This window comes from Anser anser (assembly GCF_964211835.1).
Source record: "Anser anser genome assembly, chromosome: 28".
Classification (NCBI taxonomy): domain Eukaryota; kingdom Metazoa; phylum Chordata; class Aves; order Anseriformes; family Anatidae; genus Anser; species Anser anser.
Genome location: NC_139749.1, coordinates 4315521 through 4338410, shown reverse-complemented (window position 1 = coordinate 4338410; position 22890 = coordinate 4315521). Strand labels below are relative to the sequence as shown.

General features: G+C 49.3%; 4 protein-coding genes across 5 annotated transcripts; 1 reads left to right on the top strand and 3 right to left on the bottom strand.

Annotated features, from left to right (window-relative positions):
• Positions 1–59: 59 nt before the first annotated feature.
• GLMP (glycosylated lysosomal membrane protein) lies at positions 60–3465 on the bottom strand. The gene is made up of 6 exons (XM_083813866.1): positions 3318–3465; positions 2640–2897; positions 2149–2331; positions 1797–2015; positions 1416–1693; positions 60–1110 (listed from the first exon to the last, which is right to left on the bottom strand). Exons 1-6 carry the CDS (start codon positions 3369–3371, stop codon positions 942–944), a joined length of 1161 nt encoding a protein of 386 aa, XP_083669992.1. The 5' UTR covers positions 3372–3465; the 3' UTR covers positions 60–941.
• A 112-nt stretch (positions 3466–3577) lies between these two features.
• Positions 3578–10960, bottom strand: CCT3 (chaperonin containing TCP1 subunit 3). 2 transcript variants are annotated; one of them, XM_083813864.1, is made up of 14 exons: positions 10670–10960; positions 9857–9918; positions 9379–9429; positions 9221–9283; positions 8537–8633; positions 8016–8133; positions 7653–7839; positions 7064–7213; positions 6474–6606; positions 5948–6029; positions 5640–5820; positions 5188–5433; positions 4490–4621; positions 3578–3966 (listed from the first exon to the last, which is right to left on the bottom strand). In XM_083813864.1, exons 1-14 carry the CDS (start codon positions 10698–10700, stop codon positions 3862–3864), a joined length of 1638 nt encoding a protein of 545 aa, XP_083669990.1. In that variant the 5' UTR covers positions 10701–10960; the 3' UTR covers positions 3578–3861. The 2 variants fall into 2 exon arrangements, with proteins under 2 accessions (XP_083669990.1, XP_083669991.1); XM_083813865.1 differs by lacking the exon at positions 9379–9429 and having other exon boundaries at positions 9221–9312; positions 9813–9918; positions 10670–10767.
• An 834-nt stretch (positions 10961–11794) lies between these two features.
• Positions 11795–15668, top strand: SSR2 (signal sequence receptor subunit 2). The gene is made up of 6 exons (XM_083813871.1): positions 11795–11949; positions 13025–13179; positions 13741–13839; positions 14199–14307; positions 14482–14559; positions 14858–15668. The coding sequence occupies exons 2-6, from the start codon at positions 13025–13027 to the stop codon at positions 14966–14968; spliced, it is 552 nt and encodes a 183-aa protein (XP_083669997.1). The 5' UTR covers positions 11795–11949; the 3' UTR covers positions 14969–15668.
• Positions 15669–17795: 2127 nt separating this feature from the next.
• Positions 17796–22722, bottom strand: CTSS (cathepsin S). Its single transcript, XM_083813869.1, has 8 exons — positions 22565–22722; positions 21812–22027; positions 21557–21679; positions 20859–21008; positions 20558–20782; positions 19242–19407; positions 18863–18965; positions 17796–18306 (listed from the first exon to the last, which is right to left on the bottom strand). Exons 2-8 carry the CDS (start codon positions 21935–21937, stop codon positions 18207–18209), a joined length of 993 nt encoding a protein of 330 aa, XP_083669995.1. The 5' UTR covers positions 21938–22027; positions 22565–22722; the 3' UTR covers positions 17796–18206.
• Positions 22723–22890: the final 168 nt, after the last annotated feature.

The window sequence follows — 22890 nt, the reverse complement described above, 5'->3', positions numbered from 1 at the left end:
CACAGGGCCCCAGAACTCATCCCACTTTCCCATAGTGCAGTGTTTCCCCAGGAAACCACTCTTAGAAATCCCTTTTATTTGGTCAAAGAGAAGTCAGTGACTGTGAACACAAAAACCAAGCACACTGCTAAGTGATGTGGTGCCTCCACAACCACCGAGCAGCCCCGGATCACGCAGGTCCCACAGCTTCAAGCACACGGAGAGCACCTCCAAGCTGGTCCTGCAGAGCCCAGACAGGGTTTAAGCAACGGCAAGGCCAGATCAGCCTTGGACCTGAGCTCAAGCAGCTGCTGCAAAGCAGCAGTGAGTTTCCTTCTTGTGCCAGCAGCCCTCACCGAGGCCAGCACAGCACGAGGCTCCCATTCAAAGTGGGGATCAAGCAGTGTGTGATCCCCAGCTGAGCTGCCGGGGGGGGCGGCACCGGGATGCCCCCAGCACAGCGGGAAGCAGAAAGGCGCCTTGCATGCTGTCAGGAGTAGCACCAGTCCCCAGCCCTGTCCTCCAGCCCTGCTCCTAGACTGGAGCCACCCAAGCAGCGCCTTGAGCACTCTGGAATTGGCACAGGACAGGGCACAGCCCATCCCTGCTGCTGCTTGGCTGCAAACAGGACAGCAGTGGTCTCATCCCTTGGGATGATCTTTCCCTGGCTCAGAAAAACCCTGACCAACTCCCCCCAGTCACTGTCCTTGGCTGGGTGGATCAGGAAAAGACAGAGGAAGAAGTGTAATCGATGCAGGATCTGGGCAGTAGGAGGGAGCCCATCAGAGGGACGTGTGACAGGGGCAAGTACTGCAAATGTTGTCCGTGTCCCCTCTGAGCCTGAACTGCAGGGTGAGAGTGGAAAACGGAGAAGATTGCAGGCATTGGAGGCCCTGTAGCAGCAGTGGTTGCTTCCCTGGGGACAAGAAGGAGCCTGGAGGACTCTCCAGAGCCCACCCCACTCAGTTGATGGGCTCATACTCAGTGTAGCGTTTCCCCTGGGCAAAGAGAACCACGCAGCTGCCCACCACTAGCAGCACCATGGGGGTGCCCAGCGCCACGGCCATGATGGAGATGACCAGGGGAGAGAAGGTGTCCTTGGGGGGCTGCCCAAAGCCCAGCAGCACAGACCTGCAGGAAGGAATGAGACACATCAGCCACAGAGATGGGGATCAGCTCTGCCCCATGGAGGGGAATATCTGGGGCTTTCTATCCCAAAAGGATTTCTTGGCAGGATCCCGCACGGAACAGTAGAAGGAGGCTGGTGATGGAATGGGTCAAAATGCAAGACTCCTTGCCACGGGATAATAGGAAAACAGGCTGTCAAAGGGAGATAGTTGCTAAACACAGAAACCCTCTAGCCTAGCAAATTCCCCAAATCCAAGCTACCAGTAGCAGGGAGAGCATCACTTTGGTGCCCAGGAGACTGCACTCACCAGCTCAGGTAGCGCTTTTCCTCATAAATATTTCCGTCCTCACCCCCAAAGGAGATGTTGACAGCACTGATTGTGTAGGTGCTGCCTACACCCTCCCCGAAGTAGGCATGGACAATGCTGGACCTGGGCAGGGTCCAGTTGGCTGCTTTCAGGCTGCCGGAGTGGCACTGGATGCTGTCCTCACGCTTGGGGGCCTGCGAGCCATAGGCTGTCGCCTTCCACTGCAGGAAACTGAGCGCGGAGCTGTCGTTTCGGGACTCAGCTACCAGGGAGAACGTCTGGCGAGGGGAGAACAGGAGAGTGTCTTTATGCCAGGGCGACCATAGCGGCAAGCAAGGCAGCAGGGGATGTACCCGTCCCCAGTGTTCTCCCGGCACTCACCTCAAAGATGGTGGGAGTGTACTCATCGTCGATGGAGCGTGCCGAGCGCAGCCTCTGCACCACTCCTGCCTCTTCCACTGTGGCCATCTCCAGGGCGAACCACGAGCTGTTGCCCCGTGGGGCCGCCCCAGCAAGGACAAACTCCACTTTAGAGCTGTTTGTTGTGTGCAAAAGGCCAGGCAGCGTCCCGTCGCGGCCACTGGTCTCGTAAGCTGTCACCTGCGGGAGAAATACGTTGGAGGGACAGCATGATCCTGGGCTGGGACACCAAGGAGCAGCGTTCCTTCTCAAGAAGGTTTTTTGGACAGGGTATTCACTGGGTTCATCCCAGTACATCCCTCTGCGTGCTTACCCGAAACGCCAGGCTGCCGTTGGAGAAGCTGCTGCTGGGGTCAGCAGCTGGGCCACCCACGAAGTCGGCCGTCAGGGCAGTGTGGTTCAGGGTCCGATTGACGCTGTCCCAGGAGAAGTCCGACAGGTCGTAGGTGGGGTAGAAGACCTCCTCCAGCGCGTTGGCCTTGCTGTACTCAAACACCTGGGGAGGAGGAAGGGGAGAGGGGCTGGAAGCTGCCAGCAGGTGCCGTGGACATTGTCGCTTTGTGCTGTGGTGCACGGAGCTGCCACTGCCAGCAAAGAGAGGAGGGAACCAACAAAGGAGGTGCCTTGGCAAAGCATCTTGAGGTGGCATCGCAAGCCAGAGACAATCAGGGGTGTTCACACGAGGCAACGTTGAGCTGCAGTTGGGAAAACTGCTGACTGACCTGCTCTGCCGTAGGCACAACCCTACACCTCTTGCACTGCAGGGCTGCTCTCCCAGAGCAGTGCTACATCCCCGGGCAGTACCTTGGTGAAGACAACAGCGGTGGAGTACACAACACTGCCGGCAGGCTCGATCCAAATGGCTCCGGCGGGAGCGGGCGAGAGCAGCTGGGTCCAGTTGATGCGCAGGGCGCTGCTCGTGCCCTTGGTGACCACCAGCAGCGCAGCGGGGGCCCCAATGCTGCTCCACACGTAGTGCAGGGTGTCGTTGGGCCCCACCGCCCGGACGTGCAGCAGGTTGACAGAGGAGCCGTTCCAGCCAGGGTTGTACTGCATCGACACCTGCGGAGGAAGAAGAGGCCTCAGTGGGAGGCTCAGTTCTCCAGCAGAGGCCGACCTGAAAGCCTCTGCTTGGCTGGAAGAAGGCACGCGGGGCTGTCCCCAGCTTCCCCATGAACCCAGCGGGTGATGAAGCCCTGGCGCTGCCCAAGGAGCGTGGTCAGCATTGCGCACCCGCTGCGCGCCCGCCGGCTGCAGGGCAGCTTCCCCATTTTGCAGCAACTTCGCTGTTCGCAGCCGGGTCCCAGGGGGAAGCTTGGGACCACCGGGGCAGGCTCCCCCCGGGCCCAAGCTGAGCCCAGGGCACGGCCCCGGCTCAGCCCGGTGACCCACGCCCCGGGGCCCCGGTGCCCTCCCTTTCCCACTCCCGGTTCCCCCTCCCCCTCCCCCGGTCCCCGTGCTCCCCCCCGGTGCCGCCGTCACCTCCCGGCCGCCGGCCGCCGCCAGCAGCCCGGCCAGCAGCAGCAGCCGCCGCATGGCTCCCTCCGGGCGCGGAAACCGGGACCGGGACCGGGACCGGGAGGGGAGGGGAGGGGAGGGCCCCGGCCGCTCACGTGACAGCTCAAAGCCCTCCCCCTCTTAAAGGCGCCGCTTAAGGAAGGGTGCGGAGGGGACCAAGGGGGGGGGAGCGGCCCTCAGCCCCTGCCCGCTTCCTCCCCACCACGCACAAACCGCCCAAGCAGTGAAATCACGTCTTTTATTGTTGAGGCAAAGAGCAATGAGGAAGTACAGGGTAGACTTAAATTAAGCAGTGGTATCTCCACATGGGCACTTCATGGGACGTGTCGGACCTTTTCACCATATTCCAGGTTTTTTCCCCCCACCCCTCCCCCAAACTTCAGACAAACAAATTCTTGGACTTTGCCCCAGCTCCGTCTCAGGACTGGGGAGAAACCACAGTGCTTCAGGGAGCTGCTTCTGGTGTCAGAACCATGCTGCCCGGTGCTTCGTCGTGGCAACGCAGCCTCTACTCCTGGGCGGCCTCCGTTGCTGCAGGCTGCTTGCTTTGCTCGTCACCTTTCTTTTTGTGCCCCGAAACAATGTCATCAATGCGGAGCAGGAGAACTGCAGTCTGCGGAAAAATACCATATCCAGGTCTAACCAAGAGCCCATCACAAAGAATAAAACGCAATCCACGTAGCTTTCACAACAACAAACCATCTGCCTTCCGAGTGCCCACAGTGTTTTTGAAGAAGGGGAGCCTTTTAAGGTCAGATACCAAAGCACAGAAGCTCCCGGGACTGCTGACTGGATTCCAGCACACTGCTGGCACCAAATTTCTCAGCCCTGGCTCACACAGAACCGCTCATTCTTGTGAGACAGTTAAGTTAGAGAAACAGGTAGGATGGAAAAGGGCACATCCCAGGCTCAGGCAACCCCTCCAAAAGCGATACAAGCTCCCACAGGTGTCGCATCCCTTCTGCATCCCCATCATACGCCTTCTGCATTAGCGAGCTGGCAAAGTTTGCAGCACTTATCCAAGCATCCAACTGCCTAAGCAGCAACATGCCCCACTCCAAAAAGACAAGCTACAGAGGCTCACTGTTTTTTTTTGGTTTTTTTTTTTTAAAAAAAGTTTTAACTCCTCTTCTTACCTCTACTGCTGTTTTGTAGGTCTGCAATTTGACTGCTAAAGGCTCCCAGATCCCCAGGTCCTTCATATCAACTAAGGCTCCGGTCTCACCATTCACTCCCCATGTCTGGCTGCCCTCCTGGGTGTGTTTTGCCTGTAAGCACAGCGACAGGTCACTGCCAATCAAGTAGCAATTCACCTGCAAGAAACTCAAATTCATAGGCTCAAGAAAACAGTAAGTAGTCTTTTTTTTTTTTTTTTTTTTCAATTTTGGAATTTACACAAAAGCATATTACTAAGCTTATAACAACTGTATCAGAAATTACACTTGGTGACTCCTCTCTCTCATGCCATTCAATCTGACCACAAAGGAAGATTTTGATTTTGTTCACCCTCAGGGTTTTGTTATTTTGATTTTACACTCTGGTACTTCAAACCAAAAATTTAATTCCATTTTCATGACTTCATGTTCTGGTGCAAGGCTTCAGTAAAAATGTTTGCAGCCCAGCTAATGCAAGAAAAAAAAATAGTCTTTCAATCACCTTGAGGGGATGGGTTACTTCAACAAAGGCTTCCTTCACTGTAAAAGCCTACTGCAACTGCTGAAGGGCTACACCCTCAACAGTCTGAGGAGCTGCCACCTCAAGAGATACTGAAAAGAAAGGATCTGAGGGGCATGACGACGAACCTCTGGGGATAACTCCCTGGTGCATGCCTTACCCTAAGCGAGGTCAGCACGCGGATGGTACTAGCACCACAGTTCTGGATGAGCGTTCGGGGAATGACTTCCAGAGCTTGGGCTACTGCCCGGTAGGGCCACTGCTCCACACCCGTCATGCCTTTGGACTTCTCTGTCAGTGCGTGGGAAACCGCCATTTCGGTCGCTCCCCCTCCTGGCACCAGCTGTGGGTCGATGAGGACGTTCCGGCACACCTGCATGGCATCCTGAAGGTTGCGTTCTACCTCCTGTAGCAGGCACACAAGATGATTTATTGGTTGTAGAAAATGAGCACAAGTCTGCTGGGCTTGTCCCTCCACCGTTTTGCCTTGTAGAATTCCCATCTTGTGTGCTCTTTCTCACTCCAGAACCCAGAGGGAACTCACAAGGAAGTAACAACTTACCAACACTCAGAAGGTGGCAGGACAGGAGGGAAAAACATGTAATAACTTACTGCAAGGATTTCCTTGCTGGCTCCACGCAGAATGATAGTGCAAGCCTTGGGGTCTTTGCAATCCGTGATGAAGGCAAAATACTCATCTCCTATTTTTTTGACTTCAAAGAGCCTGGCTCCGGTTCCCACATCTTCCTCTCGCAACTCATCAGTGCGACTCACAATGCGAGCTCCGCAGGCCCTATCACACAACCAACGGTTAAGTCAGATGCTCACAGATAAGAACAGAAGAGAAAGAGTGAGATAAGAATGAAAACTCAGTGCCACAGACAGCAAGAATGAACTGTGGCAAGGAAAAGAACATTTACCTGGCAATCCTGTTGTTGTCAGTCTTCCTCACTCTGCGGATTGCTGTGATGTTGGCTCTCATCAGGTAGTGTTGGGCCAAGTCTGAAATCAGGTTTGTGCAACTTTATTGATGAATCAGCAGTATTTATTTTTTATTTTTATTTTTTTGTTTATAAACTCTGTGTATCTTTAAAGTAGCAATAAGGGAAAGGAAGTATCCTAAATGTCGCGTCTTAAACCAATCTGCAAGGCAAAATTACAGAGCAGCTCTCCATGGTTTGTTAAACTCATCCTCACTTATGTTTTGATATAGTTTCCAAATGCTGGAAAAGCAAAATATTATTATAAGCACCCATGTTCAAAAGAATGAAATCTAATACCTGCATTTCAGACCTATTTTCTAGAAAGATGACCAAAAAACAAACAAGCAAACTACAATAAGGCCATGTTCAAAATTATTTTTTTTTCTTATTATTGAACAGTGTGTTAACGCAGTATGAACATTAAGATGAACTCAACTAAAGGAAGGATCATGAGTGTTATTACCAGAAATTCCTTTTTCTGTGATGACCAGATCTGGCTTCACTCTCATAAGATCCTCACAGATCTGCTGAATGTACTCTTCCTCCATCTGCAGGATGCGGGCAAAGTCTTCCTCCCGTGTTATTTCAATATCAGTCTGTATAGAAAGAAGTGTAAATATCTTGCTGTATTCATCCCAACCCATCACTGAGTTAAACACAGATCCTCTGGCTTAAGCTACCTCAGCTCTCACAGGAAAGAGTTAGAGGGAACTGCACAACTAAAAATACTGATCAGATGAACTGACACCATGTCAGTTTAACACTAGCATTAATTAAGACAGATATTTGACTCTTGACATTCGCATTACACAAATCACTGTAGCTACTTCACAGTGAGTTAAACATTGTAGTCTCAGTTATTATCCCTCTTTTTCTCCAGGGTACTGACTGATCCCAGAATCAGCAGAATTAAGCTATACATGCAAAAGGTCTCTGAAAGGCAAGAAACATGGAGCCTTCTGCTCCTCATGCAGATAACTAGCTATCTGGATTTGTTCACCTCGCTAGTCTTAAACGAGAAGTTGCAGACATCCCTAACAGGACTTGCTTTACCTGGCTCTCTCCTTTCTTGTACTCTAGTGAACAATCCAGAAGGACAATGCGTGGATTCTTAATAAGGCGACGCATCCTGGGATGAGTTACATCTTTATTCACCATGATTCCACGCAGAACACAAGAGTCTTCACTAAAGCCACCTGGAATCTGACAGACATAAGAAAGGGGGAAGAAGATGAGTTAGTCTACTCTACAAAAATCTGTATATCCATGCTCCTGAAACTATCCATCCCATGTACTGAAAAAAGAAAGCTCTCCTGAGCAAGTATGATTTAACTCAGGTGATAACCTGAGTTAACGGTAATAGCACACTAACTTAGGTCAAGTGAAAAGCCACTGAAGAACTTGAGAAACTGCTTAAAAACCTATTGCGTGGCAACGTGTGGTTGGAAGATGGAAAATGAAATAGTTTAAATGGCCGATAGCACAAAGTAAAATATCTCCCAGGGTTATGTTTGCAGACTTCAGATCAATAGCACAAAATTCTTCCCACTGCATTCTAGAAACAATTCAAAATGAGAAAGAAGCACACAGATTAAAAAAAAATTAAATTAAATTAAAAAAAACACATTCATTCAGGACATACCTTCTCTACTTTTGCATATTTTTTTATATCAATTTCTTTTCTGCCATTTTCCTCAAACTCCACAGTCTTAACAGCATCAAGAGCAATGGTACAGGCCAAGTCAGACCAGCGGTTTATTGCTTTGGTGTTTATAGCACTCTTTATTATTTTAAGCATCATCTCTCTGTTGTTCACATCCACTGGAGTGCTGAGAGAAAGTAAAAAGTCAGTAGTAAACTAAGCATTATTCCAAACTACAATCTATTCATAATCCCAGTTCATCTCTCTCTAATTTTGTTGTTTTACCAACATGATTCCCTCAAGAATCATCTTTAAGCAAAGCCCCACATCCCTTCTCTCTGATTCCCACCAGCCCACACTTACCCAATTTTCTTTAGAATACTGATCATGTCATCCAAAGCCTTACGATAAGCCCCAATGATCACAGTTGGGTGCATCTGCTGTTCAAGGAAGTGTTCAGCAACAGAAAGCATCTCTCCGGCTAAGGGGAAAAATAAATACATACAAATTCCCCAGATGAGTTAGCAGAACAATTGGCAGCCAAGACTTGAGAAAAATATACCAGCCAAAAGTATCTGCTATCCATGCAGAGAGCTCTAACATCATCTATACCTTCTGTTATACTTGATTGTGCTGAACTGGGGGAAAGAACACAATTTTTTGAAGCACGGAGCTGATCACTAAACGGTCTAATGAACCTAGTACTCTTCGTGGTCTAAAAACAACCCAACAAAAACCAACCAACCAACAAACCCAATTTTAGGGTTGGGAAATAGCAAGTGTCTGTCTCAGTAATGCATACTTACTGGGATCTGATAAGCAAACAAGACAAGCTTCAGCATTAACTTTCTATAAAAGGTACATGTCTTATTTGTGCTCCTTACCAAGGATAATTACAGATGTGGTCCCATCTCCAACTTCTTCATCTTGAGTACGGCTAATCTCAATCATTGATTTTGCAGCTGGATGCTGGACTTGAATCTGTATGGATGCAAATGGTATGGTTTTGGTTCCACAATACTAAAGCTGAAGCTTCTTTCAACGGAACAAATACCTTGCATTTTAAATAATCAAAGGTATTCTGCCCAACTATAACACCGGTATTTCTTCCTTTTTGAGGGGGAAAATAAGCATTTGTATTTCATAGTATTGCATCCCCACAGTTTTCCAGGCATTACAATTTTTGTGATGCTATTTCCACAATACTCACACTAGAAAAGCAATAACAATTTCTTGGTCTAATCATTTAGCATGGTAAAATTAAGCATCTACTCAATACGCTTTGATGCAAGCGATTGTAACTACAATTACCAGTGAATTCCTACCAGTCTTATAAAACCTCCATGAAAAATTACCATCCTGGGATCAAATGCACTTTTCCGAGGAAGAGCACTACCTAGAAGCATTTAATTCCTCTCCAATAAGCACCTTTTCTTGGTAATGTTTAATATTTTTTGGTTCTCAAGACAGAAGGTGAAATAACATAATGCCACTGGCAGCTATTTAACCATATCCCACAACATACTAACTCACAAGTTAAGCAAGACAATCCTTTAGGAGAAACTCACCTCTCTAAGGATAGCATTGCCATCATTGGTCATCACAATCCCACCCATGGGGTCCAAAAGCATCTGCAACCAAAAGAGAAGCAATATTTGCACTGACTTTTAATAAGTGCAGCGTTTCTAGTCAGCAGCAGCATAAGGATCTCAGCAAACATTCTTACCTTCATCATAGCTCTTGGTCCCAAACATGTTCGAATAATGTCAGCAATAGTCTAGGAGGAACAAAAGGAATTAGGCAAAACATGAAGGCACCAAAACACCTAAAACAGCCTTGAATAAACCCATAATCTACACGAAACAAGCAGCCACTGCAATGAATCTAAACAACCTCATGATTCCGCAATTTTTTAGATGCAGCAGAAAACAGGACTCGTGTGGAAATGAGAACCCAGGGATTATTAGAGCACTGGCATCACACTGAGTTAGTACTTAAAACAGATGCCAAAAATTAAACACTCTCAGACTTGGCAGAGAAAGAGGTTTTGATGGGTTAAACCCCTCCGTGTGCAGTTACATCGAACATATTGGTTTTAACACTGAACATTCATTTTATATGGTCCTTCTACTCTGTTTTTACATACATACACACACACACGTCAAAAAATAATAAAAAAGTTGATTGACATCAGAATATGGTACCTTAGCAGCAGTGATGTTCCCAGTCTGGACTTTTCTTCCAGACTCACGTTTCATATTCTGACCTAAAGCACGCAGGAAAAAAAAAAAAAAAGCACAAATATAACCATCATCTAATCTTTCCAGAAAACCCAAGACTGAAACGGTGATGGTGACAATGGATCAAAGACACCCTCTCAGTCACACACAGACAATATGCACACAGTTCTAAATTAAGGATTTACAATAAATATTACATCTGGTGTAAGAAAGCATACTCATAAAAGAGTATCAATGAAAAATAGTATTCCTGATTATAGCAGGATACCTGATTAGCAACACATTCAACTGAAAAACTCGCACCCCTGAGGTATAACCTCTTTCCCCACAAAACCAAGCAGCAATGACTCACAAAAACCTGGAAGACCCCCTAAATCCTAGAGGCTGCTGCACAGTACCTTGCAGTCTACAAAGTCTGTATGATAAGAAGGACCAGGGTTTAGGATTCAGTTTTATACATCAGTAAATCTCAGCCTTTGGTATGTTTGAGCAGGCTGTAGCAGAGGCTCACAAGCACATTGAGGGATCTGTGTTACATATTTAGCCTGGGCGAAGAGAGGCTTAAGTCGCAATTACACATAAGAACTCCCCACAGATTTATAGGAAAGGATAAAAGCCTAAAAGCAGCACCGAGAGGACGGGAAGGGAGCCTGGAGCCACGGGACCCCGGCTAACCCCGGGGACTACGGGGAGCAGGGGCGCGTCAGCCCCGCGGGGGCCACGAGGGGGGCGCCGGGCCCTGAGGGGACACAAAATGGCGGCGAGGGGGGAACTCACTGAGAACGAGCACGGGGCGCGGGCCCATCATGGCGGCGACGGCGGCGAGACCCGAAGCGCGGGGCCGAGGGGAAGCTTCTAGATCGGCGCTCGCTCGCCCCGCCACGACAGCCTACCCCGAGGTCCGCCCCGCCGCGCCCAATCGCTGCCTGCGCAGCGGGCCCGGCGTCCAATCAGAAGGCGGGATCGAGCAGAAGGCGGGGTTTGCGCCTCCCGTCCCCACCCCTCGGCGTTTTCATAAAGTTCGGTTGAGGAGCAACCGGACTGGCAGCGCGTTGGGAGGGGCCCGGCGGTATGGCGCATGCGCAGGCTGCCGGGCCCGAGAGCATGGCTGGAAGAGAAGGGGTCCGGCGCTCAGGGCGCATGCGCTAACCGAAGGGGGCTATGGGAGGGGCGGGCTGCCACGGGGCATGCTGGGAGTGGTAGTCTTTGAGGGGTTGGTGTCACAGAATCAGAAAATCATTAAGGTTGGAAAAGCCCTCCGAGCTCATCTGGTCCAACCGTCCCCCTACCACCAATGTCACCCACTAAGCCGTGTCCCTAAGCACCACGTCCAGCCTTTCCTTGAACACCCCCAAGGACGGTGACTCCACCACTTCCCTGGGCAACCCGTCCCAATGCCCGACTGCGCTTTCTGAGCAGAAATGTCTCCTCATTTCCAACATGAACCTCCCCTGGCACAACTTGAGGCCATTCCCTCTAGTCTATCACTAGTTATTTGTGAGAAGAGGCCAACCCCCAGCTCCCCACACCTTCCTTTCAGGTAGTTGTAGAGAGCAATGAGGTCTCTCCTGAGTCTCCTCTTCTCCAGACCAAACACCCCCAGTGCCCTCAGCCGCTCCTCACAGGACTTGTGTCCCAGGCCCTTCCCCAGCTCCGTAGCCCTTCTCTGGACAAGCTCCAGGGCCTCGATGTCCTTCTGGTAGTGAGGGGCCCAAAACATGGTACTCAAGGTGTGGCCTCACCAGAGCAGAGCACAGGGAGACAATCACAACCTTGGTCCTGCTGGCTACACTATTCCTGAATAGGACTCCTCCCGGGAGTCTTTATAAGTACTATCTTTTAACTAAAAGCTGCTGTTTTTTAAGCGCTTTTGGGAGTGCAAGTAAACCGTCTTCCTCCAAAGAGCAAGCCTGGGGGCAGCAAGAGGGAGGGCTGGCGGAGCAGGACTACATTTCCCAGCATGCCTCGGGGCGCTGCGAGGCCACACGTCACGGCCTGCGGGCACTTCCGCTCCCTTCCAGCTGCTGACTCGGCCTTCCGCGGGCTGCGGCGGGGAGGTGAGGGTGAGGGGCTGGGGTGGGGGGCAGCGGGGGCTCGGGGATGTCGGCGGGGCGAGGAAGGGGAGCCGGGGAGGGTCTGCGGGAGGCTGGGAGGGCTTTGGGCCCCCCCTCTGGTGCTGCTGCCGGGGTATTTCGGGGAGAAAAAAGGAGGGGGGGGGGGTCTGAGCCTCCCGCAGGCAGCAGTCAGTGGCGCTCTGGCCTAGGGGGAGCAGTGGCTGGGAGCTTGCCCTCGTGTTCCTGGGCTGTGTTGGGCTTGTAGGGAAATGCTGATGTGGGTGGAAATGCGGCAGGGTGGTATGGAGGGGATCCCCCCTTGCAGAGTGGGGGACCTGGCACCGCAGCAGTCTCGGTATAGAAACTAAAGCTACCGAGCTCCGTTACAGGTTGGGTGTGGAGCGGCTGCGGTCTCCTCGTCCGATCTGGGAGATACTGGGCTCAGGGAAATAAGGGCACGTGGCTTGGAGTGGGGAGTTGTGGGGACTGGAAGGCTGCTGGAGGGTGTTGGTGCTACTTCGGTCACTGCAAGTAGAAGAAAAAAAATCAGAGTCTGGAAATGAGAAGCTAGCACGTTCTGAGAACAACAGAGGATTTGATGGGGGGGGGGAAGAACCACCTCTGGTTTTTGTAAGGCAGTGCTTTGCGATGGCAAAAAACCGTTAACTGATAAAATTGGTGAAACCATTAATTGACAGAAGTTCTGCTCTGAAAGTTACTGAAAGAGGTTTTGTGATCTGAGATCTTTCCCAGTTAACGAGCAGGAACAATACCTGCTGGGGCTTTGAGAAGGGAGAAAACTGCCACCTTTGCTGCCATGCATTCCAGTCTAGGCCACTGCTGTGTCGTTACTCGCATTCTTGCAGGGAAGTGTACAGATATTTCAGAGGCAATTGCAGAGCTGTATGGAGCTGAGGTCATTTCTCCCTGCCCTGTGACATCCTTTCACGATATTGCTGTGAAGTATACAGCTGCTCATGTCTTACTACACATGAATGTGTCGTCTTGCTTAGTTGTCCCGTTTGTGTTCTTTTTGCAGTGAAATTATGAATGACGTTCCATTTTCTTTTATTTCTAGATGAAGCTCCCAATTCTTGCTGTGTTTGCCCTGTTCTATGTGGCCCACTGTGAAGAAGGTGCCAGGCTCCTGGCCTCCAAATCTCTATTAAACAGATATGCTGTGGAGGGGAGAGACTTGACTCTGCAGTACAACATCTACAATGTTGGTTCTAGGTAGGCCTTCTCTGGGTTTCTGATACTGACCAGGAACAAATCTTACGCGTATGTGCCTTCAGGATTCATGACTGTTTCTAGGCTTCATAATGTGCTGTTACCTTTGCTCCCCCAGCTGTGAGCGCTCATCACACTTCTTGAAGGTTGAACCCTGGAATTTGCTTTTTTCCTTCCTGTCCTCTTGTCCTTGCTTTCACCTTGTGGCTGCTTTAGCTCTCTGTCTAACATGGCACAGTTACTCTCATGGCAGCTTGTGATACTCTGTTACCCATAAACACAGAATCCCTTTCTTGTCTTTGTGAGCTTTTTCATTTCTGCATCCCTGTCTTTTTGCAGCTTCTCAGTTTTGCCTTCCTCTTTCTGTAGTCTCCCTGTAATACACCTTGACCACCCTCCCCATCTTCTATTTGTGCCTTTTTGTTTCAAAAAAATCAGTTCTGCAAACAGTGGAATTGTCAATATTGGACTGTCATTCCTCTTTGGTGCAGCCTCCAGTGAACAGAATACCAAGTCTGACTTGCTTCTCATCCCCCTTTTTGTTTTTTTGTTGTTGCATTTTAGTGCTGCTTTAGATGTGGAGCTGTCGGATGATTCTTTTCCTCCGGAGGATTTTGGCATTGTCTCTGGGATGCTCAATGTCAAGTGGGACAGGATCGCTCCGTATCCTTTCATGTTTTGAAATCTTTTCTCCAACACTCAGTTTTACCCCTAAGAATCCTGTAGTTCACTTGTCTGTCTTCAGTGTCACTGAAATCACACCGTATCAGACCCTGGGCAAGGTGCTGAATGCAAACTTCTGTTCTTGAGGGTGCTGGGTTTTGTGGCTTTGTTGCCCTTTAAAATAAGTTACTTGCGAACAGGGCAAAATCACCATGAAATTCATCTGTCTCGGGAAAAGGAGTTGGCTGGATCAGTGTCCGATGGGTCTGCTGTCTGTAACTACAGAGGAGTCTTACCTATTTCCTTACGTTCTTTCCTTTGATGAAATGAAACCATTTTCTGTAACTTCCATCTCTCAGAGCAAGCAATGTGTCCCACACTGTGGTTCTGCGGCCTCTCAAAGCTGGATATTTCAATTTCACGTCTGCTACCATCACGTATCTGGCACAGGAGGGTGGACAGGTTGTGGTGAGTGGCTTGACCCTTCATAGGATCCTCACACAAATAGAACAGCAGATACGCCTGACTGTGTTCTTTGAGGTGGTTGTTAGGGATGACGCATTTGCCTACTCTCTTATACTGCACGTGCTCTGCTGCAAGATGGAAACGGGGCAAATACTGTTCCCCCTCTGCCTTTTTCAGGTTGGTTTCACAAGTGCTCCTGGGCAAGGAGGAATCTTGGCTCAGCGTGAATTCGACAGGAGGTTCTCCCCTCACTTTGTAAGTATCTTTCAATTGGCAATTGAATTGCAGTTACCGTGCAGTGCTAGGTTGTGGCGTGTTTGGTTTGCACTACAGTCACCTGGAAAACTCCAGCATGGATTGCAATTAATCTGCATCAGTTGTCCAGAAGAGTGTCACAGATCTGGAGAAGAGGCTTCATCCCAGCTACCTAAAGGAGCTGGCTCTGTAGGATTTGGCCTTGGAGCCGTGAGGGTGGAAGATCTGAAAGGACCTCATGGTTATAAGACTCAGCTATGCGTGGTTTGTTTTGACTTATAACTGTTTCTCTCTTCAGCTGGACTGGGCAGCTTTCGGTGTGATGACTCTGCCCTCCATTGGGATCCCGCTGCTGCTGTGGTACTCAAGCAAGAGAAAGTACGACACCCCCAAGACCAAAAAGAACTGAGCAAAGCTAAATCTAACCATCACCCCAGAGCTTAGGAGAGAGCAAACATTAACCCACACAGAACAGTGGGTGTGTTGGATCAGCAACAGTCACTCCTGCAGAGCACTGCCTGGGCTTCAGCCCTGTCTGCAAGAGGGAGTCACCAATCACTTCAGTGGCAGTGATGTGTTGTCTACCTCTAATAATAAAAAAAAAAAAAGGCAAACCCCAACACCAAATCCCAAAACTGCCCAGCCAAACCCCCTTCTCTGTGTATTTGGAGTAGAGACGCCTTGCTTTGTTGCAGATTTAGTGCCGGTGCGGCTGTGACATCAGTGTTAACACCTAGAGACGCTTGTTTGTGGGTGTGCAGCTCTGCAGCATTTCTGGCCTCTGTGTTGCCTTCCTGACTCCCTTCAACCAAGTGGATCTTTGCCTGCTGCAGCCCTCTTGAACCTTGTAAATCTTAGTGTCCATCTCTTCCAGGTGCTGCTCAACTTGCCAGAACAGCTGTGGAAAGGAGCTCTATCTAGTGATGATAATAGACCTCCTTTTGACAGAGGCTTGTTAGAGCTGCTTCTTGGGGTGGGGCACGGGAAGCCCCCTTGTATTTTGGTGAGGAGTTGATGTGTTTGTTTTTTTTTTTCCTTCTTGCTCTTGTTGCTCTGGTGAGGGTTGAGGTAGTGAGGTTTTTTTGTAATAAATCACACCATGAAAGAAACCTGCTTTTCTTTTACTGGGAGGTTCTGGAAGTGCCTGGCTGGCTTAAGATGCAGCTAAAGGGTGGGCAGACAGGAGACTAAATCAGTACACTATTCCATCAGTAAAATGAAGAATAAAAGCAGTGGAAACACGTGGGAAGCAGAAGTCACTTTGCCAGGTTCATTCCTCTGTCCCTGCAGGGCTGGTAGTTTGCACCAGCTTTCCTGGCAGCCCCAAGCTCAAGAGTAATATTTCTCTCCAGTTATAAAACAAATTTCACTGTGTCTTTGTGTGGGGCATGGATTTGTGCTTTTCCTCTGGAGGAGGTATTGGCACAATGACGACTCGCCCCAGGTGACCTGTGGGTGCTGAGAGTTGTTTCATTTCACAGACTCGTTTAGGTTGGAAGAGACCTCCAAGATTACGTAGTCCAACCTCTGACCTAACACAAGTCCGCCACTAAACCGTATCACTAAGGTCTACATCTAAATGGCTTTTAAATGCCTCCAGGGATGGTGACTCAGCCACTTCCCTGGGCAGCCCATTCCACTGCCTAACAACCCTTTCAGTAAGTTTTTCCTAATATCCAGAGGATGTAGACTCTTTTTCTCCTGGAGTCTCAACAAAAGTTCCCAGTTCATCCACACCGGCCTTCCCCTCCGGCTCACCTTATGGGACTCAGGAACAGCCTGCGCCTGTGCCTTGAAGATTTCCGTCTTGAGGAGCGTCCAGGTTTCCTGGACCCCTTTGTCCTTCAGGAGTGACTCCCAAGGGACACCCCTGCAACAAGTGTCCTGAACCGGGTACAAGTCTGCCCTCCAGAAGTTCAAGACAGCAGTTTTGCTAGTTACCCTTCTGACAACACCCAGAATAGAAAACTACAATTTCATGGTCACTCTGCCCAAGACAATCCCCAGCTTTCACATCTCCCACCAGTCCTTCTCTGTTAGTGAAGAGCAGGTCTAGTGGGGCACCTCCCCAGTAGGCTCTCATAGCTTCCTGACACAGCTGCTATCTTCCACACAGCCTAGAAACCTCCTGGACTGGTTCCTTTGTGCAGTGTTATATTTCCAGCATATATCCAATGTATACTAAGTTTGCAGATGACACTAAATTGGGAGGAGCTCTTGACACCCTTGAGCATAGAGAGGCCTTGTGGAGACATCCTGAAAAATTAGAGGGCTGGGCAATCACTAACCATACAAAGTTAAACAAGCTTCCTTTCTGCGGGGCTGCTCTCCAGCTTCTCATCACCCATCTGTGCATATAGCCAGGGTTGCCCTGCCCGAGGTGCAGAATCTGTCACTTGCTCTTGTTAAATTTCATATCTATTATTGGTTCCTTTGCACTGGTTCCCAAAGGTACTTGGGCTGTGAGTTCAGCATTTAAGCTGTCTTTACTTAACCTACGCATATGAGTTAAAGCAATACATTTCCTCTCTAAACTCTTTAGCCCAAATAAATGTAAAAACGATTCACAACAGAAGTTTTTCACTGAAAAAAAAAAAGAAAATTTGTTTAAAGACAACATGTAGGCCTATAGTGAATAAATCTAAAGCAAAGGGTTGAGTGAAGTTTCAGTCTCAACTAAAACTTTTAACAGGACGAACTTTTTTCTTCAGAACATTTTTTTTTTTTGTCGTCTCTGTTGGAAATGAATGCTGTGTTTGAGCACAGGTTCTGTCATGTGGGTGCAGTGGCAACTGAAGTGCCAGCATTTATATTTCAGTGTCATTATCACAAAAATTCACATCAATACAAAACCACTGACAGCAGCTGCTTTCCTCTCTCCATGCCTTTGGCAGTGGTCCCCATCCTCCACTCCCAAATCACAGACATCATGTGGAGAGACTTTCCTCTCGGCAAAGCCCTGGAAATACCATCCATTTCCCAAGGAAATGACTCTGTCCTGCTATTTTTTTTGTTTTTGACTTTTAAACAGAAAGTGTTGTTAATCTGCCAAACCAAGGACAAGCAAATTATGGCATTGCTGCCAAAGACAGCAAGTGGGCAAATTCAAGCATCACCTGGCTCAGCTGTAGGAAAACGGAGCTTTAGCAGCACCAGAAAAGAAGGTGCCAGCTAGAGCCTGCCTAGATGAAGTTCCTTCTGGCGCATATTTGTGCCTCCATATACAATATGTAGGATTTTGGGATGGTGAAACTGATCTTTTATTTTTCAAACAAAGCCTGCAATCTCATTGACATCATCACACAAAGCTAAAATCATATCCACGTCATGACAGTAGTACTCAGTGCTGAACTGGAGAGAGGAAAACAAGATCTACATTATAACTGTAGGTATCACAATTTAACTCTGAAAAAAATACTTTTTTTCCCCCAAAAAGAAGTCACTTGGTGTCTGTAAATCATACTCCAAAATCCTCCCACCAGATCCACACAAAGGACCCCCTCTCAGTCTGTAGCACAAGCTGACCTAACAGAAGGATTTTGCCCATAGAGACAGAAAATGGTTCCTGAAGTCAGTAGATTCGTGCAAGCATAGCATCAGCAGTTTAACTGAAGCCACAGGAGTCCTCTCCAAAGCGCAAGGTCCCTCTATATTTGTGGGTAAGAGGCATAACTGGCAATCCCGCAGTGGTTTGCATGGTTTCTTGACATGCGGATATAGCCATCGTCACCAAAACGCACACCCCAACTTTTGGGAGAAGAAACAATCTATTAGACATTAGAAAAAAATAAATCCTTTTTCTGTAAAGCAGCAGCTTTATCAACATTCCAATGTTTTTGAGGTCTCTGTCACAGAGCTTTTTACAGGCAAGTGACGGAATGAAACCATTCAGACTTCCTTGTGCCTGTGATGAAGTGTTTTGATCAACTGCTTCACGGAACTTCAAATTCCAGATTAAGTTTCAACGGAACACATCAACATAAAGGGAACTTTAAATGCATTTAAAATACTTATACACACTTTAAGTTCCTTCACATTGCTAGGAGGACATAAAGATTTCTTTGGTGTGGTTAAACATGAATCCCTAGAGAACAGTTTAAGGCCCAATATCGGTGTTCAACTCTATAACAACTCCCATCACATAGGCATCCAACTGACCTTCCTCTAATCTATATAAATGTCAGTTGTTATAAAATCTGTAGTCTGAGGCTGCCAGTGTGAACAAAGGGAGACGACCTATGAGAAGCCTACCACCGTAGATAGTGAGCATGTAGAGTTTGGTGACTTAGTGCAGTGCCTTTACCTGTTTTTCACAAGCCAGTAATCCTTATCATTTAGGGTGCCATAACCAACCACGAGTACTCCATGATTCACCTCCTGTGTGCACCGTGGGTCATCATACACACCTGCAAAGCAACAGAGTTTGAAGAAAGCATGCCATCAGCCCACCAGACCCCATCAGCAAAGCAGGCCTAAATTCAACAGCGTCTGTGCTAGAGGCTGATAGCAGCTAATGCTACTATCTTCGGTTTTGTCATATTGGTGCCTCATCTAGGAACTGAAGGCCTGACTTGCCAAATTCAACCTATATTTAAGTTTCATAAGCTTTACAGGTAGAGAGAGAGACAGAAGACAAAACATGGCCACAGATCTGCGTGGCCTCCGGGGTAAAAAGGACGTACCTGACTTGTACAAGAAGAACGTGGGCTGGGTTGCGTCGATGGCAACAGAGACTGGTCCAATATTGGCTACAGCATCTTTCAGGGCTGCTTCATCAGCATATGGGAGCTCAACGTACTTGGAGCAAGTGGCAGCTCGTGTGGAAACATTATATTGACATGTCCCGTTCTGGTAGATACGGGCAGGAGGTAAGAAGAGGAACACGTGGAATCTACCAGGAGCATCTTAAGTCTTTCAGGCACGTTTTCTGCCAGCCCCCTTTTACTTTATGCTACCCTATTATTCACTTTTCTTTGACCACCATTTTTCTGTACACAGAATTACAGAGCGGATGGCAGAAAGGACCTGAAGAGGTTGTGCTGTCCATCTCACTTCCCCACAGCAAGAGCAGCTAAACCGTTTTAATAGTATTCTCCGCCCTTTTTTTCTATAAACCTCCAATGATAATACTTCTACCGTTTTGCTAGAGCAACTGTCATTGCTTCCTCACCCTTCTCATCAGAAGATTAACCTCACATTTAACCTAAATCTCCTCTATTGTAAATTAAGCCTGTGGCTCCTCATTCTCTCTCTAGACACAGATAACAGCATCTTTCATCCCTGTAGCTGCCTTATGCATGTTTTAAGGCTTGTATTTCATTTTTGCTCCTTGAACTAAGAAGCTGTTCCTTTGACCTTCTATCACACGCCACGTTTTCAAGACAGCAGGGCATCTCTTTTTTTTTTTGTCTCAGGCCATCAAGACACTTAGCAGGAGGATATTTATTTGCTCATGGCTCAACAATGTGAAACAACATCAGGAACAGCATGCTGCAGTACTTACACAGCATCTGTTACAGGTGGCTTTTCAAAAAACGGTCTAAATGTAGTTCACTGGAAACCTCTGCCTGCTGAAATGGTAGAAATGCGAATATCCCATTTTTAAACTACAGAAGATGGAATAATACAGAGAGCTCAGAACAGGGCCCAGGAGTGCTGTCCCATTTTTCTCTTCCATGTGTTGTGATGCCTCATAATTTATGTAGGACAGAAATGAACTTGTAGAAATTCTGGCTCCAAGACTTCATTCACCCATGATGGAAAAAAAAAAAAGCTGAAGTACTCTTCCCCAGGATTCCTAGGATTGGAAGAATCATCTGCAAAGTCTACGACTACACAGGAGACTGGTGAAAACCAAGACAGAGGGAAACCAACATTGGAGGAGGGAGGGGGCAGCTACGCAAGAGAGCAAAACAAATTACCACATTGCTTCCTCACTCCTTTTAACACCCAGGTATTTCTCTGAGGATTTCACATACTGTTTCGGTATGATGCCTACCTGAGCCATGTATGGGTAGGATTCATCCGAGTCAATCCCATTGTTGTCTATGATGTACTGGAAAGCTCTGGTCATAAAACCTCCACTGCAGCCCTTGTTCCCATACATCATGGAGCAGTCAACCAGGTTCTGTGCACTCAGGGACACCAACTTGCCCGTTTTCAGCTTCACTTGGGCTTCAAGGGCTCCCACGGCACTGAAGGCCCAGCACGACCCGCAGGCACCCTATAAAAGCCCCAGCGAGGCTCAGGCGCTGTCCCGTGCTGCCCCAGCACAGACCAGGATGGGGAGAGCTTCGCACCTGGTTCTTCACCTCCGTGACACAGCCCTTCTCCCGCCAGTCCATGGTGTCTGGGATGCTGCCGCCTGGCTGCGGTTGGTACGTGGAGGTCCGGTTGTGTCCATGGAGAACTTTCAGCCCAGTCAGCAGAGCAGACACTTCCTCACTGGTCTGGGGGTAGAAGCACCAGTTCGTGATGCCCCTACGTCTGATAAGGCTTACATGGGGCACATGGGAGGTGGCAATGGGTTTCTCTCAAGCTGAAGGAGTTAGAGATTTTGGGGAGATCCCTGGCTTTTTATTTATTTTACATTTGAGTTCTAGCTGCTCATTGGCAAGGGCAAGAAAAAGAAAATACAAAACTTGAGTCCAGCCCCAGAAATCCCTAGAAGCCAGTATGTCTCATTAACCAACACTACAGTCTTGGGGTATGGAAGGGGTACAATTTGCACATACGCATAATGACCAGGACCAAGTTCACACACCACAAACACTATGGTAATGGGGAGATTTCCTCACACCTGATTGCCTCACGCGGGCAGGCTGAAAGTGGCAGCGTCGGGGCCGTGCCTACTGCAGGCCACAAGGAGAGGATGGACCAAGAAGGGCTGTCAGGAGCTTCTCTACCCCAACCCACTTATACATCCTGTTTATCCATCTGTCCGTGTCCCCCCCCAGGTAACTCGCGAAGCGGCTGACCACCTTGGGGTGTCACCCACCATGTCAGCCAGGTGATTCATGCCCAGCTGATAGGAGTGCAGCCCCAGGGAGTGCTCCAGGTTGTGCAGCGTCACGAGGCGCAGGTTCCTCTCCCACGTCATGCGTCGCTCCCCTTCCTCTTTCTGAAACCAAACCCAACCCGGCAGCGCTGTGGTGGGCAGCAGAGGCCCCCCAAAGCTATTTCGCCCCTCCCCTGGAAGGTTGCTGCCCCCCACACCCCCCCCAACAAACCGTGCCCCCCATACTGCCCCTACCTGGTGACGGTACTCTTTACCATGGGCTTTCTTCCAGAGCTGCCAGTGCCAGTCCAGCGTGGGGTCAGGCTGTCCCAGCACCGCTGCCAGCACGGCCAGGAAGGCAACGTACGCGAGCAGCTCCATCTTGCACGGCCGGGTCCAGGGAGCTGGCGCAATGCCGCACACGCACTGGCAGCCACGGGCTCAGAGCTGGAGCGGGGCCGTGCTTGACCGCTGTGTGACAAAGCCGGTTTGGTAAGGGAGGCAGAGCAGGTCAAGGTGTCATCACCGGGCTCCCTGGCATGCCCCTGGCAGGGTTTCCACACTAGGTGATGCCGACTGCCCCATCCTGCCCACAGCCCTGCACCTGCCACCCTGCGAGCTGGGAAGAGGAATCCCACCAGGACTCGAAGTGCCCTTGGGGAAAGCTGGACACAACCCGTGCCCATACGCACACCAGCAGGCAGGGACATATCCAGACATGCGCCAGCTGGTGCTTCCACCCTGAGAAACCCTATCCATCCCCTGGCCAGGCGGCTGCTTTCACAAACCTGTGTTTTACAGCACCTAAAAACAAAACAAAACAACTATTTTCATGCAACTGATACCTGCCAGCTCTCAAAGAGGGGCTGCTGCAATTCAAACACCTGCAGAGGGGTGCTTGGAAGAGATGAGATGGAGGCAAAGCCCCACGTACAAACATTTCTTCAGTTTTACTTCCTCAATGCTCAGTTCTCCCAGCGTTGTAAGACACAAATGCAACCCACGTACCTGGGCAGCCTTCTGCCAGCTCAGGGAGCACAGGCACCAGTGGAGGGATACCAGGGGCCCGTCCAGTGTCCCCACTGTTACCCCACGGCTGGGACGTGCAGGGGCTCACACATCCAGGGACTGCAGCTGCGACTCGCCGATCAAATCACATGAGCTGAGAAATGAGGAAATGCTCTGATTTCGTTTTCACTTAGCTGAGACTGTGCCCGTGGCGCCTGACCCAGCCCCTCCACTCCTGACAGGATTGCAGCCAAGTGAAGGACCTGACCCCAGCACCCAAATGTCGGTGCAGAGCTGCACCACGGTTTATGGGGGGGGGGAGCAGG

Excerpts from the sequence above, each read along its gene's own strand:
- SSR2 (XM_083813871.1), top strand. The coding sequence starts at position 13,025 with ATGAAGCTCCCAATTCTTGCTGTGTTTGCCCTGTTCTATGTGGCCCAC. Across the intron at positions 14,308-14,481 it reads AGGAGGGTGGACAGGTTGTG|GTTGGTTTCACAAGTGCTCC; the intron begins GTGAGTGGCTTG and ends TGCCTTTTTCAG. Across the intron at positions 14,560-14,857 it reads GGAGGTTCTCCCCTCACTTT|CTGGACTGGGCAGCTTTCGG; the intron begins GTAAGTATCTTT and ends TTCTCTCTTCAG.
- GLMP (XM_083813866.1), bottom strand. The coding sequence starts at position 3,371 with ATGCGGCGGCTGCTGCTGCTGGCCGGGCTGCTGGCGGCGGCCGGCGGC. Across the intron at positions 2,898-3,317 it reads CGGCGGCCGGCGGCCGGGAG|GTGTCGATGCAGTACAACCC; the intron begins GTGACGGCGGCA and ends CTTCCTCCGCAG. Across the intron at positions 1,111-1,415 it reads GAAAAGCGCTACCTGAGCTG|GTCTGTGCTGCTGGGCTTTG; the intron begins GTGAGTGCAGTC and ends TCCTTCCTGCAG.
- CCT3 (XM_083813864.1), bottom strand. The coding sequence starts at position 10,700 with ATGATGGGCCCGCGCCCCGTGCTCGTTCTCA. Across the intron at positions 6,030-6,473 it reads CACAGAAAAAGGAATTTCTG|ACTTGGCCCAACACTACCTG; the intron begins GTAATAACACTC and ends ACCTGATTTCAG. Across the intron at positions 3,967-4,489 it reads CCTACAAAACAGCAGTAGAG|ACTGCAGTTCTCCTGCTCCG; the intron begins GTAAGAAGAGGA and ends ATTTTTCCGCAG.
- CTSS (XM_083813869.1), bottom strand. The coding sequence starts at position 21,937 with ATGGAGCTGCTCGCGTACGTTGCCTTCCTGGCCGTGCTGGCAGCGGTG. Across the intron at positions 20,783-20,858 it reads TCACGGAGGTGAAGAACCAG|GGTGCCTGCGGGTCGTGCTG; the intron begins GTGCGAAGCTCT and ends GGGCTTTTATAG. Across the intron at positions 18,307-18,862 it reads TACTGGCTTGTGAAAAACAG|TTGGGGTGTGCGTTTTGGTG; the intron begins GTAAAGGCACTG and ends TTCTCCCAAAAG.